The sequence below is a fragment of the Acartia tonsa genome, chromosome 8 (assembly GCF_053477335.1).
Source record: "Acartia tonsa isolate MP-2025a chromosome 8, ASM5347733v1, whole genome shotgun sequence".
In the NCBI taxonomy this organism is placed as follows: domain Eukaryota; kingdom Metazoa; phylum Arthropoda; class Copepoda; order Calanoida; family Acartiidae; genus Acartia; species Acartia tonsa.
The window spans coordinates 12,469,379-12,487,076 of NC_137267.1; the positions used below are offsets into that span (position 1 = coordinate 12,469,379).

At 30.6% G+C, this 17,698-nt stretch overlaps 1 protein-coding gene across 4 annotated transcripts in view; it reads right to left on the reverse strand.

Moving 5' to 3' along the window:
* LOC145325997 (dynein intermediate chain 2, ciliary-like) overlaps positions 1–12,878 on the reverse strand; it is a 108,890-nt gene extending 96,012 nt beyond the window's left edge. Inside the window, exons 1-7 of one of the 4 annotated variants that reach the window (XM_080169058.1) lie at positions 12,843–12,878; positions 12,259–12,286; positions 7,625–7,656; positions 5,730–5,767; positions 2,296–2,434; positions 1,761–1,808; positions 160–221 (exon numbers count right to left, since the gene is read on the reverse strand). In XM_080169058.1, the coding sequence (XP_080025184.1) occupies positions 160–221; positions 1,761–1,808; positions 2,296–2,434; positions 5,730–5,767; positions 7,625–7,656; positions 12,259–12,286; positions 12,843–12,875 (380 nt within the window). In that variant the 5' untranslated portion in view covers positions 12,876–12,878. Of the gene's footprint in view, positions 1–159; positions 222–1,760; positions 1,809–2,295; positions 2,435–5,729; positions 5,768–7,624; positions 7,657–9,299; positions 9,436–12,258; positions 12,287–12,842 lie in introns of those variants that run through there. The other 3 variants (XM_080169061.1, XM_080169060.1, XM_080169059.1) reach the window with 3 other exon arrangements.
* Between the last annotated feature and the right edge of the window lie 4,820 nt (positions 12,879–17,698).

The following is a 17,698-nucleotide window of genomic DNA, read 5'->3' on the forward strand; positions in this document are numbered from 1 at the left end:
TAAAATTTCCATTGTCTGAAAGTCTTAAATTATCCTGATTCTGGGCCAATGATTATACTCCAACTTTTAAAGCTAGACGACTGGCATAAAGGCTGTAAATACACAAAACTGTAGAGTAGCTTTGCTTCAAACATTTTGAGTTTAATCTAAATGACTTACGAGAGTTTTATAGGAAGATATTCTCCGTGGGTGAAGTCAAATCTTACTATCCCCTTGCTTGCCTAGATAGATAAATAGATAGATTAGTAGTTAGTTAGATAGTTAGATAATTAAGTAGATAGATATATGATTATATAGTTGATAGACAGATATTACTTGTTGTTAAAATGAAATTATCTATTATTAAAAGAAAAAAATAGACAAAATATACTACCTCTCAAAATTCATAATTCTATTCTGCTATTAGTTGGTTTAACATTTGGGGAAAACACTTATCTAGATTACCTAGATTACCTCGTACGGGTGGGATTGCAGTCCAGGACCTTATCGACTTGATGTACTGTCCAGGTCCTGGTCCAGCAATCCAGGAGAACTAAGGATGACTGTTACGCACCCTTCTCTGTCCAAACACCCAAGGATATTAGGTTAAGTAACATCCATCAGACAACCAACTCTCTGTGATGCACGACCTTTGTCTGAGAAGTCCCAACTGTGCATGGTAACGAGTTGCGCCTGTTTTGGGCCAAGGCATTCCCCCTACTCTAACTATTTATGTCGCGCATCTGACATAACAGCAGTAGGAACCATTTTAAACGTCTTTAGTTATGACGCGGTGTCGGCCCGAGATTCGAACATATCACCTTCCCGACGACGAGCGGATGCGCTACGTGTTGAGCCACGGTCGCGGGTAAAACACTTATCTAACTCTTCCAAAATAGTATATTTGTTTGATGTTGAGGGCGGTTGTTATTAATTAATTTTCTATTGTCCTATCCCTTTACTCTTGTGAATTACAAAGCCAGCATTTTCTTTCAATTTGGACCAAATATCAAGAGTATGAGATCCTTACCGAACAAAATGGAATTGTCTTTTAATCAAAGATTTTAATATCGGATACTCACCTCCCCCCCCCCCCCCCAAACATAAACACTCACACACACACACACACAAGGGTAAGATAAATTTAGCTGTCCAAATCTGTAGTTCGAGAAATTAAGAATTAAAAAAGTATGAAATTATTTTACCTGTTGATCCTTGGCGGTCAAAGAGATGTCAACATCAGATTATTTTACCTGTGGATCCTTTGCGGTCAGAGAGATGACAACATCAGATCATTTTACCTGTGGATCCTTGGCGGTCAGAGAGATGACAACATCAGATTATTTTACCTGTGGATCCTTTGCGGTCAGAGAGATGACAACATCAGATCATTTTACCTGTGGATCCTTGGCGGTCAGAGAGATGACAACATCAGATTATTTTACCTGTTGATCCTTGGCGGTCAGAGAGATGACAACATCAGATTATTTTACCTGTGGATCCTTGGCGGTCAGAGAGATGACAACATCAGATTATTTTACCTTTGGATCCTTGGCGGTCAGAGAGATGACAACATCAGATTATTTTACCTGTGGATCCTTGGCGGTCAGAGAGATGACAACATCAGATTATTTTACCTGTGGATCCTTGGCGGTCAGAGAGATGACAACATCAGATTATTTTACCTGTCGATCCTTGGCGGTCAGAGAGATGACATCATCAGATTATTTTACCTGTGGATCCTTGGCGGTCAGAGAGATGACAACACCAGATTATTTTACCTGGGGATCCTTGGCGGTCAGAGAGATGACAACATCATCATCATCTTCCTAAAATAATATTTTCTGTTATAGTGTATTCTACACTAGCAGCGATGCCCCTAGAGGCCCCTGGGGTCCGTAAGGGAAGGGGGGAGAATAGCAAGCTCTTCACTTTACACTATAGTTTTTTTAAAAAGTGAAAACAAAAATTTTGGGATAGGTATATTTTCCATGGCGATTTATATGGGGAGTGTGGTGGTACCCTCCCCCAATATTATATGAACCTTCACTGAACCTATGAGATGCAACCATATCGGTTCGGCGGTTGGCTAAATCCTAGAAATTAAGTATTTTTAATTTTTTTGTTCTTCGATTGTATGACATTTGGCTTAAACTATGAATGTCAAGACAATTACAATCACATTAATATGCAATAGCTGCAGAAATCATATTTTTTAACATTTTTTGTATGATGCAGTTTGGTACTCGAACCCAAAACCTCTCCAAGAACGGAACATCGCCATTTATGAAAAGATTTTTGCAGAGTATTACTTACATCATCATAATTATCCTCTGGCTTCTTCTTAACAATCTTGTTGGGTCTGATCATTGTCTGGGACTTGATCCAGCTGTGCAGAGAGGAGATACCCTCCAGGATGCCATGACCCTCCTCTGCGCCACCCTGGCTCTTCCGGCTAGAAGCAACGAGCGGTCAAGTTTCCATTCAAGCAAATATGAATAGATATGTATAAGTACTTTATGTCTTGTAAAATATTATATTCTGTATAAAATATAACTTTAATAAGGTTTAGGGTTTTAGAAGGTAAAACATGATATTTTTAATCAGAAAGGGTTTGAAGGGGTGTGTCCATCAACACACCCCTTGTAATTAAAATTAATAAGGCATGCCTTTCCTTTTTCACCCCTAGAAAAACCTTTGCAAGCCACTATTTCGAATATCAAAATGTCTAAAAATTGGCAATTTTCAACTTTTTTCTGATTAAATTCAGGTTTTGCCTTCCTTGTCCAAAACTGTGTTCAAGTAACATAAAGTATAAAGTACAGAAAAAGACAGCCAAAGAATAATATCGTGACTGACCCTTCATATATTTTATATATTCTTGCATTTTTATGCTATTTATTAAATTCAACAGTGTTTCATTGGAAAATAATTCTAGTCTAATATAAACAACTATAAAATTCTAGTAAAAATACGATATTGAAAAAAATGGTCAAAATTTGGTTTTATTTGACATTCAAACTTTCACACAAAGTGTCTGTTGAGCACAGATATGCCCCTTTATATTTTTAATAAAAAAGGCAAACTTTTCTCCTATGTGCAACCCCTGCGTAGCCTATACCTGTAGCTTGATAATCCATAAAACCACTTATTTTCTATTTAATTTTAAAATAAGCTGGAGGAGGGGTATCAGTTTACAACAAAGAACTTTGTGTTTAAGGCTGTTCAAAAAAATAGCCTTTTATGTCTATAATGAGTGTTTTTATATGTTCAAAAAGAATTGATAACATAAACTAGTTATAAATGTTTTATGTACATGTATAGTATATATGTAAGTATGTTTCATATTCATGTATCTTAAATTTACAACAAAATAATGATTATATATACAAATAATTTAATTCTTTTCTAATATCTTCTTGAAGAATAAATGGTGCTTTCCCTCAATTGGCCTTGCGACTAAAGAAACCCCCTTTTATTTGGATGGGAAAATATTAACAAGAGGGGGGGGGGGGGCTATACCTGTAGCGTCCAATCATTGCAAGGCTACCCTGTACGAAATATAATCTAACATAATATAATACAATAACAAACAATAAATTACCCCACATCCCCTCCTCAATCTCATTTATTTCGAACTAGCGGCTACGCCCCATAAGCCTCTAGGGACAAGTAGATTTTTTTCTTTTAATCTATTTTAAAATCAGCTATTTACCAATTTACCGGTAGATGGTGTTAGTTTTGTTTTTAGCTAATTCCAAAAATGTCCGCAGAGCGGCATTTTTTTTATTTTTTTTTATTTTTTTCGATTTCTTTGAGGAGGGTTGTGGTACCCTCCCTCAAAATAGTTATAGACCTTCCCGGGACCTATGAAAAGCTACCCTGTTATGGAGAACCCGATCGGTTCATTGGTTAGCGAGATCCTTCGGTACAAACAAACAGACACACAGACAGACTAACAAACATCCTGTTATTAAAAGGGTTTATTTGAATATAAGGGGGGTGGGGGGAGGGTTCTCTGGTCGCTAGGCACTTTGATGGGAAATACACAAAAATGTAAGAAAATATAAAAAGTAATGATATATACCTCAAATTTCCTAAAGATTATATTTTTAAACCTTCAGAGAAATAATTCTAAAAACTTCTTTTAAGTTTGAAGTGAATAGATTGTATGTATAATGTACAAAAGTGTAAGTTTGTAAGTTTAACCTTAGCAAAACATTAGATTGTAATATGAAAATTAAAAACTAAAGGACAGAGTCAAAATAGTGTCTCTTGTATGTGTGTCTGTCTAGATTGACATGTAGTTTTCAGAATGTATATGTCTTAAAAGTATTCATATTTGTCTTAAATTATGTTGTTAAAATTTAACAGTAACAAAGATATCAAAAGAAATATTAGTGGAGTCACGTAAGAAGAATCACTTAGAAATGTCTCACAAAGTTATTCCTACCATTTTTGTAACTATGGCTAACTTTTTTGATTGTCTTTTTAAAATTTTAATGTGTGTTTTTATATGTATGTCTTAAATATATTTTAACTAAGCCATGCATAGTTTGGACAAATGTCATATATGTATTAAAAAATGATTTACCATTTTCATATATCTAGAAGTTTTAGTTGTTTTTAGTCTAATGAAATACCTGTTTTTATAATAAATTAAATTTTATAAAAGTTAGTATTAAAATGAATTATAACTTCAGATGATACATTTGATTTTTCTTTAATATTATTTTTAGAACATAGCTATTCTACAATTGCTCATTGCAGTGACGTCATGAGGATACGTAACACGTAGAAGAATTCAATGGAGAAGTTATATATAAATAGTTTAAAAGTAATATATAATGATATACTTCAAATTTTCTTTTTTTATTCCTTACGTCCATGAAATCATGAGTTGATAATTGGTTATTGTTACTCTTTTTATGGATAACTAGCGGCTTTTTGCCTAGTATCATTCGATGTGGCAGAGAGAGGATAGTTAAATAGCTTAAAACCTTCTAAAGACTTAAATCTAAAAAATGTAATAGCCTAAAACATCACAGGACCAATGTAAAGTTTAACTAAATGAAAAAAAAACAATCGGTTGAGTAATTATTGAGATCTTTATTTTCAGACAAAAATCCTTACTAATTTGTATAATAGAAGAGGAAATATATATAATCCTTTTTATCCGTTATTTATACCTTTAGCATTAATGTTATTTATTTTCAAATGTGTCTTTAAGAAATTTATTTTGAAATGTTTGAAAGGTCTGACCAATCTATCTTAAAATATCAAGTATAATTTAAATGTGTGTTAAATAACTTGAATTATAAAATTTAACAATAACTTTTTGATAATAAACTATAACAGACAATAACAATAATAAAGTGCTAAATAACAATTTAAAAATGCAAAAACAACCCCTTAACTCCATGCAAAACATATCAAGATCAAACTCTAATCAAAAAGGGATTGGGGGAAACCTGTAAACCCTCAATTTTTTCTGTTGTTGCATTATAAATGTTTTGTAGTTGAAAATTATCTGAAGGGGAAGTATCCACAAAATAAATTATATTTTGAGGGGTTTGTATTGTATAAACATTCTTTGTTAGGTGGTGACAACATTGCCCACCACAATGAATCAATGACAAGCCCAGCAGGGTACACTTGTTTAGTAGCTTTGCTATGAATTATTTGAAAGAAACGTCTTATCAAACTTGAACCTAAAAACAAGAACAATAAAAGTGCATAGTTATTCTTACTCTTCATTCTGTTCATCTATAGTTTCAATATCTTCTTCCTTTCATATAACAAATATATAGTTTAGTAACATCAGTAAATGTTTTAATATATCTTATTGGTTTATTTTTAAAAGCAAAGCTTTTCTATAATTTGGGTCTGTCCGTACATCCACCTGTATGTAACTGATAGATTTATCCTTGTTGTAGGCATGTTAAAATTGTCCTTAAGATTTCAAACTTTGATTGATGTTCAATTACAGTTAGGTACTACTTAGAAAACGTAGCAACTCTATAATTGTGACCAGACAGTCTACACGCCCATTTGAAGATGCTGAATTTAAATCTTTTTTTTTAGTTTTTGTATGATATAAATATTCTATTGTAATTCATGTGTTTTTTGGAACCATAATTCCCAGGACGATACGGTACAAACTTTTGTAGATTTACTTTTTAAAATTATTTTTAAATTCAAATGTGCCACTTTTTTGTTGTTTTAAACTTTTTTACTTCTTTTTGTCTTTTATTTTTCTTTGTCTTTGTCTGTCAATCTTTATTTTTTTCCTTTGAAACTGCCTTTTCTAATTGATTTTTTCTAAATAAAATAAAATTATAAGATTTTACCAGATTTATTGGCCCCGGCCAATGGACCCTCAGAACCCAAAAAAATATAATTATTTTTTTATTTAACTATCCATGGAAAGCTGTTTATAATACGCTGCGATAATAACATTCTTTTTTTTCTTTATCCATTAATATTTTCTCCTACTTTAAAATCTTTATCTTGACATACAAAGAAACCTTTTTGTTATTGTTGCTGATACACTTTTATATTAATATTTAATTCATATGTAGAGACAATATGTAACAAACAAATATTCATAAATACTAGATGATGAGAGACAGCAGGATATAGGATGCAGAATAAAAGACACATTAAGCAAAAGCATCATATTTGTGACATGACTTTGGATTTTTTAGTAGCGAAGCTACTCTATAATTCAATTTGTCTTTCCGTCAGTCAGTTGGTAGTGCTATGGAGGAAATGTGATTTTTTCAGCTATTATTCAAGATAGACGACTGATTTTTTTGTTAAAATTCCTTATACAAAAGAGCATCCAGTATATAATTTACGTTGTTCGTTGGTCTGTCAATCATGGTACAAAATATAAATAGTAAAAATAATTTTTAATTTGAACAAATGCTCTTTAAGTCTCCTTGTCCAAATTCCCATTTATGATTGTTTGTACTTCGCTGCTTATAAATGTAGTCATCATTGTTTTCTAAATAAAGAATATTTTTAGTCTTAGACATGATTATATTTTACTTAGTAATCATTTTTGTTAAATACTTAAAATTCTGATTCTCTAAATTTGATCACTAAAATTTCATAATTAGCCTAATCCTTAAAAATATCTATCGGTCAATTTTTTCCAATGGCCTTTTTTTATAAAATATTATATGCAAATTATGAATATGGGTAATGTAAAATTGGTTTGTTCTAAAGTTCTAAAGTTGTTGGGTGTTTATTTTAATTTTGTTAATGATTTCAGTTCCAAATCTTTTAACTGAGGCCAAGATTTTAATATATCTTCTTCTTATTATATAAAGTAATAAGCTTTTTTTGTCTGTGGCGAAGGATCTTGCTAATTGCTGAACCGATGTTGTTCAACTTTACAGTGAAGTTTCTTTTAGGTCCTGAGATGGCTTTAGGCAATTTTATTTTTACAAATAGGTCTGGGTATGTATTTTGGCTATTTTTCTGCCCTTCCATTGTCCTTCAAATAAAAAAGCCTCTAGATGTTAGGGGCACAGCCACTAGTATTAAATAAAACAACAGAGTTAGCACATACCAACTTCACAGTTTATGATAAATGTATACTAATATTATATTTTATATATCAAATAATATTCATTACTTTTGCTGAATGCTCTTCCTGCGCACGAGATCCTAAATAAAAAAAATATTATTAGCCTCATTACACAATTGATTTTATGTGCTGAAAAAAATCAAATAATTTAATTGAAATCTATAATTTGAATTAATATTTAGTGAAATTTAATGTTGTTAGAACAAAATCAATGTTTATAAGAATATTTTTCTGCTATAAGACTATAAACTATTTTTTTTTAATTTGATAATTGTCTTGATGATTGAGAAAATAATAAAGTAAATAATTTAATCTATCTAAGCACAAAACAAATGTAGGACTAAACTCTAAACTATCTAACACAGACAATTCTAAAGCATGAGGATTACAAATTATTTTTTTGTCAAAATTTTGTGTTGAACCTAGGAAAGTTGTGTAAAAAATAAAAATAAAAAGTTAAGTAATTGAAATTTTCTACAATATTTCACTGAAAAAACTTATTTGTATTCCATATATCTAATTAAGTTACAAAACTGTTAGATATCTAAGTCTCATAATGTATAACAGTAGCAATATGTCAATTTCTTGGTGGTTCAAAAATATATTTTTTATAAGAGCATTAACCTAATTCATAGATAATAAAAAAATATCTTTTTATTTAGCAAGAAATGATTAAGAGAAAAATCTAAATTTGATAATTAATTATTTAACTTTTTTTAAATTAAGCATCATTTTTGTAACGTAAAATTTTTCTTGATAGTGTAGCTGTTTTAAAAGCTAGGAAATTAAGTAAAATTTAATTGTTTTTGTTGGTGTTTTTTACTTGAATTGTGATATAAAATCTACTTTTTCTCTATCAGTAGATTCTGACCAACTACATATACAATATAGATTAATAAATGAGAAATTTTATACAACTTGTAAACATATTTTGATAAATTGAGTTTTTTTATTCCTGTTTTTTTTTGTCAAAAGTCATATTTTGAACAGTTGTTCAGCTATTAATGTAAACTGATACAGGGGCAAGAGCTTAGTGTAACTTTCCCTACTAGGCAATTGTTCCAATTTTGTATTAGGTCTTTAAATAAAGCAAAATTTTAAGTTTCTGTAATCATAATATTGTCAGGTCCATTAAAAAAAGAAAAGACAAGACGAGAACTAAGAATGTTTGAAAAATTCTCATTAATCTTATAAAACTGAAAATAACCCAATAGGACAGAGATAATTTGCCTCCACTTAAACTCATTAGTGAAAAACTAACCAAAATAATGAAAATTACATACAAAAGTTTCTAACGCCTTAACTGAGAAATCAAAGTTCAATTAAATTCATTATTATGAGATGCTTATTTGGGGGATTTATTTTACTGTTTGCTATCGTCTGAATAATACATCTATACAATTACATTTATTGATAAGCTAATAAATTAAAAAATGGAATTAAATATTGCATGATAAACTCATTAGAATTATTAGTTTATGGCATCTAATAGTTTTATATGTCTTGTAACTTTTTTCCAAATTTACAGTTAAACTTTTTTGCAAAACTAATCTTTGTCTCATTGTAAAATCAGTTATCCTCTCATTTCATAGTAATTTGACTGCAAACATGTACTAACAAAGTGAGTTTGAATTTATCCTGCTTTCATGGACAAGTTGTTATTCGCAACCAAACCACTGTAAAAATAAGTTGATATTATATGAAAGCAAATAAAGATATGTACACGGAACGATCTTCTACGTCCATACACATTGTTAGATCGCTTGGATATTAGGCCATGTACATTGCCGTTAGACAGGTTGCGCATTATCCGCTGCTTCAACATTTTTTAAGGTTCGAACTTGTAACTTTCTCTGTTGAAAATAGAGAATTTTAAAAATTAATAACGGCGCAAGATCAAAGTATTTTGTGAATGATAATGATGATAAAATTGATCTATCATGTTTAAACTTTATTAAAAGGCACCAGGACACTGTAAGGTTTATACGTCACTTTGAAACTACTTTAACTTATCGAACGGTAAGCTTAAATATACACGAAATTCAACTAATTTTCAATTAAATAAATGATCATTGGAAGCACGGACAGTCCTTAAAGTATTGGGCAAATGCACTTTTTTAAAAATGAAATAAAAAGAAAAAATTCAATTAATCACTTTTTTTATAATAATAAAAATGAAAATATCTGCATAATTTTTCCAATGCTAATTCTGAGTTGTGACTAAATACTGCAGAAAAAAAAACTTGTTCCTAATTTTGGAATAACAAACCGTTCAAAGATAACTTTATCAAAACATGGCATAGTCTGGATATTCGTTTTTGTTTAAATTATTTATTTAAAAGCATTGTTTCTACATTGGGTAAGTAAGTGGGGGGGGGGGGGTGGTGGTTGGAGGGTTTACTTTACAAAATAGGAGATACCCTGTAAAACTTTTGTTATTGTTTAAACATAAGTATTTGACATGATATTGACAACTATGTTTACGCCGAATTCGAGGGTTTGGCGGGTTTCGATGGAAGATTTTACTGATTTTACAATTGCCATTAAAATATATATGTAAAATAAAATTGTGATTCAACCCTAATACTTTCATTTTCCATTAATTAAAAAGGGATGTATCTTTACAACAATTAAAGGGCAAAAAATTACACCAATTTAGATTGAACATATTAGATTTTCTTCAAATAAGTTTAATTAAAAATGCATAAAAACTGCATTATAAAAAAGATTTAAAGTTTATTTTGCCTGCACTGCTACCTGCAAAAATTCTAGAAGGTTAAGAGAGGTGTGCATATTATGAAAATTAAATAATGAGCTATATATAATTTTAAAGGAATAAGTGGACAAGAAAGTGTTATCATAGTCTTTAGGGGAAAATTAGAATAAAAATATTAAAAGATTCTTACTTAAGTTAAAATCTTTATGTTAAAACTATCATTTAAAATTATAAAAATTTGGTAAGAAATCTTTGTAGGTCCTGTTTTACTATTTATTTCTAGAATTTTTTTTCCTTTGCCCTAGGATAGAGGGGGAGGGGGGGAATTGAATTGATCATAGAACAGACTTCTAGGCAATAGAGAATTTTAGAGTGTTAATAATTTGAATCTTCTTGCAACCCAGGAAAGTGAAGGGCAATTAGAATATCCAATAACCTTCTTTCCCTGCAAAGTTTACCAGCCACCAAGGTAATACTTCAATAATATACTTTGGATGTAAGAATAAATTACCGTCCATTGCCCCAAACCTTTAAGTAACATCATTTATTTAATTCTGCTTTTAGTCAAGGTTTGATCAGTCTATAAATAATTGTAATGAATGTAAAAGGTAAGTAAACTTACTCTAGGTGCATGGATAAGACAATGGATGATTAAATGTCTTTATTTGGTGTAAAATTCTGCCTTGAATGGTTGACAAATATTGGGGGAAGAAATGGGTGTAGATTAATTTAAATGCTATTGTCCTTTCCTTCCCTGAAATGAACTGGACATTGCATGATCAAAATATCATTCTACTTTTTTAACAATTGAGTAAGGTTAGAGATTTTAAGAAACCTTTATATCAATGATTAAAGTATATATTAATACCATTTGTATTAGCAATTATCAGCTCTAAATCTGTAAGAAATACACAGTCAAACTAACGGTTTTCTTTAAAGTGACTAGGACAGAACAACGGCCCCGCCTTCCCTTGTTTGAAAATAAATTGAAAATAGTCTAATCCCTCCTTATTGGTTATGTAACATCAACTAAATAAGAAATGTCGATTATTTTGCTAAAATAAGCTTTTTATTTAAATTAAATTTTTAAAATTTAAATCTCATTTAGATCAGTCTACAATTAATTTGGTCAAAACACTTTTTTTTTACAATATTCCCCTTTTTCTTAGAATTTTACTTGGTAATTTTAGATTCGCAGTTTTACTGTTGTAACATTGTTTTTTTTACAAAGACGTCATTCTTTATATTAATTATTTATTTTACATTTCATGTCCTAATTTTATTTGGCGGTTTCACTAAAAGTGCCCAGTTGAGCAACAAACCTTACTCCTCCACCCCTATTTTAAAATATATTGAAACAAAGGTTAGGTTCTATTGGGTTATGTGTAGCCCTATGTGGTTAGGTTTTCGAAAGGTAAGCCCCCCCCCCCCCCGAAAAAGTTAGTCATAGTGAAAACAATAGCTCACTCCCTTTTTTTTAATTTAGTACAAAAGAAAGGCGGAAGGTTTAGTGCCCAACAGAGAAAGCACCATTTATTTTATTCTGTCCCTTATGCAGCAATGACATCCTTTAATAGTAGATATATAGTTATTATATGTCCTGTCATATAAGTTACATTTTAAGTCTATTAAAAGTTTGCTTAAAATTGTTTTAAAATCGTTATGCAGTTAAACCAGTTTTATAGCCCCTAGGTTAAAAAAAAACTAGTAATAATTTTACGTTTTTTTATTTTAATATTAAGGAGAAATTGTCAGTAATACGAGGCAATACATGATTTTTCAGTGTGGCTAAGCGGATATTAATCGGTTTCGAAGTCATACTGTAAAAATACTATTTCAAATTTATTATATTTCATTTTAAGCAAACTTTTACTACAAACTAGCACAAGAACAAACAATTGAATGGTAAAAGCAGTTTTTAACACAAAACATGGGACAAACACACGAATGGACAGAAATCCGCAACCTTGCTGTGAAAGCCAGCTAGCACCAGTCTGAAAACTATATTAAGTCAAAATACAATTTTTTTCATGTAGAGAGCTAAAAATAGAGATTTTTATGTGTATTTTGGATTTTTGGTACATGCTAAGGATACAATATGAAAATCTTTAATAAAAATACAGGGTGCTAAAAAGTTACTAGTCAATTGACTTAATTTTTAAAATTTCTTTTAGTGTTCTATTTTAGACAGAAAAATTGTAAAGTCTATTTTAAAAAAAAATAAAAATCCAACTTCAAATTTATGCATATAACGTTTAGAATACAAATTTTGTTTTGAATTAAAGCTCTAATTAAGATTAAAATTCCCGAAATTTATATTTCACAAAAATCTATTTTGAAATTTTATTTCTGCTGGTTTAAAATCTTATTACAATAATGCGTAATATGACAATAAAACTTCTTTGTAAATTAAATTCATATTTTGGATTCTCTAATTTGTAGGTGTAAAGTCACAAAAGGAAAGTATTGACTTCTAATATTTTATCACCCTGTAGAAGACTAGAAATGTGTCCTTAGCATGTACTTTTTTAACTAATTAATGTGCAATACCTTGCCAGAGCCTTTCCCTTTCATTACCTTCATTTTCAACCTGAAACAAAGTTTTTTTTTAATTTTTGGATCGGTGTCGTCAACAGTAAAATCTTGCTGGAATCGATTGTTCAAAAAAAAAAAAATTATTTTATTATTTTCTCACATTCAAATTATCTAAAATAACTCAATAATTAACAGTTTTCTCGCTGTGCACACAAATGCGCGAAAAAGAAGACTTATTTCATGCGTGTTTTCTTTAGTCAAGCTTTCCCTGTGCATCATTGGATCTTGTCCATTCGAGATTATTTACAGGCCTTTATATGTCACTCATTAAGATATCCAGGCATAACATGATCGTTTAGCCATTTGGCAGATAGGAGCCATTAAAGTTCATAGGTTTATGGAGTTAATCGATCCCAAAAACATTTTACCGAGAATTGCACCGGATCCAAATTTGTATTAGAATTAAAAATTTTAAAAACTAAAATCATTTTCTTATAAAGTATGATTTAACAAGATTAGTTTTTATTAAAACTTGCGCCTTTTGAAGTGACTTAAGATTAGAGTAAAACACTAGAGAGGGAATGGGTTAAATAACTGTATGCCCCCATCGCACTGTCCTTGTGCCGTCTTTCAATTGGGTCATTGAAAATCAACCAATGGTGTGGTGCGTATTAACACAGACAAGTAGAAGGAAATGATTTGGTAGCAGACGAATAAGTTCCTTGAAAAAGGAAGGAAGTTAGTTATCTGTATATTCATCTATATTATATCTTTTGATAAGCCAATATTTTAAAAAAGAATTGAAAACCAGATGATAAGTTATTAAGATACAAAACAAGGATAACAATATCCATAAGTAGCGAAGCACAAAAAAATCATCTATGGACAAACAGTCAAAGGGAATCATAGAGAAAATGTTCAGTTTAGTTTAAAGAGAAAAAAATATAAAAGATTTAAATTAAGCAACTAATTACCTACCAGAAATAATAATAAATGTAAAATAATAATAAATATATCATACAGTTAGACATTTACATTTTAATTTAATCCAAAAAATCACTAAAAACGAACAAAGAAAATCACAATTGTTTTGAAAACTAAATATTGTACAGTGTCAAACGCTGTTGTGAGATTAGAAAATGTAACAGAGAACATCACTATTCTCATGAGCTTAGTTTTGATGACTACACTTTATTTTCTGTTGCACTATCAACCCAGGGATTTAGGGAGCAGTATGAGGAAAAAGAAAATTCTAACCAAAAAAATCATCCTTACAAATAATAAATAACCTTTTTATGATTCTTATTCTCTTAATTGAAGGCTTATAAGTTGCGATAATCTTGAAAAATTTAAAAAAGTTTAGTTTGTTCATTTTTTACGCAATTGATAACCATTTACTGTAAGGAAAGTGTCAATTGAATTTTTTGATCTTTCAGTATCAATCACTTATTGAGACCATAAAGAAACTTAAAATCATAATTACACCCATTGACGGATCCCGGAACCCCTGATAGTCCTGGCAGCCACTTTCTCATCCAGGTTTCTATCCATCCAAAATATTAATTTGTATCAACTATTTCGGTCAAAATTTAAAAATAGTGAAATCAAAGTTTTTCACTTGTATAAAATAGAAAATAAAGTCAAAATGCACATACAGTTTGATACTTTTATTCGCTGATGTTACTGTAGTTTTATTTTTTTATAAACATAACGTGGTTATGTCTGTTTTTCCAATATAATCTCAAAAAAAACACAGACACCTTTTTTAGTTTTACACTTTTCTGATAAAAACCGTCCAAATTTTATTTTTATAATTATTTTTTAAAGAGATTTAATGTTAAAAATTTAGATCTCTAGGACAAATTTTGAAGAAAAGAAATAATTAGATTCTCAGTTACCTTTTGGAAAATGCATTATATAAATGCAATATGCAGATGTGTCATAACTTCCGTATTAGGTCTTGTTTTATTATATTGGCGAAAGTTATTAGCCCCGCAAATTATTACAAGAGCATTACTATTCCATTTTGCTTTAATTTCTTCATTAAACACTTATTGAAATATTTTTGCTTTTTTTAATTTAGAATGCTTTTTGTGGAAGTTTAGGAACGCCAATGTACCGTGGTTGTAATTTACCCACAAAACGGTGACACTTTTAGGAAGCGTAACTTATCTATAAATAGGTTCACTCAATCTCTATGCGTTGTTAGTTCTCCAATTTCAAATGTTGCATTAAATCTTTCTAAGCAATTTTAAAACATCGATTAACCAAAAAATTAAATTGCGATACCTTTCAAAAATTAATGTCTAATTACAATCAATTTAAAAACATCGATTGTAAGAAGAGCATACTCTTGATAACTATTTGAAATAGCTGTGATTAAAAAAGATTCTTTTAATTTTTTGTCAGTTTGCGCTACCTATGGACATCGAACATACATGTTGAATGTTATAATGAAAAGAATATAATAAATTTTGAATTAAAACATGGACAATTATGTCCGATAAAAAAGGCAATTTTAAATAAGTAAGTCAGAGGGAAGAGGGGAAAAGGGTAGGTGGCTATATTAATAATGCGCCAAAATCCCTTTTAGACAGACAAACCGACTTAAAGGTGGCTCGAAGAGTATCTATGCAAATAGAAAAAAAACAGTTTTGATTACTCTGAAATAATCTGTTGAAAAAAATTAACCATCTGTGCAGTTATAACTAATAAAAATGCATCAAGAACAATCCCAAGGTCCTAAAAAATTGATTGAAACACATTTTTGAAATAAATTTTGACTTGTAAATATCTCAAATTAGATCATTTAAGAAATACATAATTATGGAGGATCATAAGAGATAGATCAATGGACGATAAATTGATGTGTAACACTGATAATTAATTAATAATTACTGTAGAATTAAATCATTAATTGAAAATTTTAGACAGATCTTGTTTGTCTGTAGTGGAATGATTTGATTTAATTGACAAAATTTACGCTCTCGTATGGACATACTGTATATATTCGCATCACCACCCCCTACCAAATAGCAAAATCCTCTGAACGCTAAGTAGCTAAGATTAACATTACATAAAAACACATATTAAACAATCCAATGAAACAATAAAATAGAACAAACTTGATGTTTTAAGGGAAAATCTAGAATAAATAATGCTTAAAATTTGTTTTATTTCCACCAGAGTATATAATATTGTTGACTGGTAATGCAAAGCTTATGTCACTCACTGGTGCTAGCAAGTCGCCGGCAGACGATATAGCCAGGGATGCAAGGATGGGTCATAAGAAAAAAATGGATAATAATGTCCATTTGTAGCACAACAACAAAAAGCTTCCAAATATAAAAAGATTTGACTATTATTCATTAAAAAATGTTTAAATAACTAAGTTGAGAAATAATTTGTCAATGTTTTTGTAAATATTTTTTTGTATTTTTTTGCGATTTCTCTTGGGAGGGTGGTGATGCCCTCCCCAAAAATAGTTACAAATCTTACCAGGGCCTATGAGAAGCTACATTGTAAAGGAGACCTATATAGGTTCAGCGGTTAGTGAGATCCTACAATACATAGAGACAGACACAGATCCTGGTACTTTTATATAAGGATTTAATTTTCATCTATTGGGACACCTCCAACCCCTCAAAAAAAATTAAGAATACCCCCCTCCCCCTAACCTTCATTCCTGAGATTAAAATCTATTAAACAGGAGGGAAGGGGACATTGGACAGTAAATTATACCAGTACCAAAAGTTATCTTATTCATTGGCTCAAAAACCTTGGGTACTTTTATTGTAGAAATGTCAAACAAATCAAAGGAAGAGGTTATTTTTATCATAATTGGGTAAGTATATCAATTTATCGTCCATTGTCTTATCCCTGAAGATCTCTGTCTATAGTCCAATAAAATATAGAAAATAGAGTAAAAACAAAATCATCGCAAAGAATTCAAAGAGTTAATTTAGAAAGCTCAATATAATAGAAGGTTAAACAAATGAACATGACTTAATTATAGAGATGCTTTGCTCATAATGTGCCCTATGGTCCCAGGAAGCAATATTCCAAAAATTAGGGAATTAGATTGACTTACGACCTGTTAACCCTTACAGATCGGGGGGGGGGGCTCCAAGAGCCCCCCCCCCCCTCTAGTTTTTTTAATCTCATTTTTTTTGTAGGTAAGATGGAGTGCTGTGACTTCATGACTTTTTAAGTTTAGTAATTATACGTCGGCAAAAGTTGATTTTATTAGGATATCTGGTCTGTGTCGGTCGTGGTGTCCGGTCAAAGTCGGTTGGGTAGCACCAAAATTAGAAAAAAAATTCTAAATAAATCTTAATTTCTACATTATGACTTTTGTGTATAAGGAGAAACCTAAAAATTTTTTGGTGAATACTTAGATATCAATGACCTTCTGAGAAAAGTTGTGTTATGGCCGTTTGACCGCTCCCTGACCGACTTTATGACCGATTTTTGTCCGGCTTTTACTACAGACATATATCATGAATATCGTGGCTTCTATTACAGCTAGAGACCTATAATTTTTTTTGGTAAATCCTTGAGCAACATCAAACTGATAAAAATATTAATTGGCGCCGCCAACCGCCGTTTTACCGCCGTAACCGCCGAAAATGGCGGTTTCCGTTATTTGCCGTTTTTCGGCGATGATCAGAAAAAGTAATTTTTTTGTTATGAAAAATAATAGTTCGTCCTAAAATTTGGTCAACCTAGCTGCAAAATTGGCCGCTCTACAGCTGTTTTAAAATTTAGCGGCTGGCCGCTAAAAAGCGGCTAAGGAGCGGCCTGGCCGCTATGACTAGTAAAAGTAATTTTCTCTAAAAATACACATGAACCACCAGAAAAAAATTTTACGT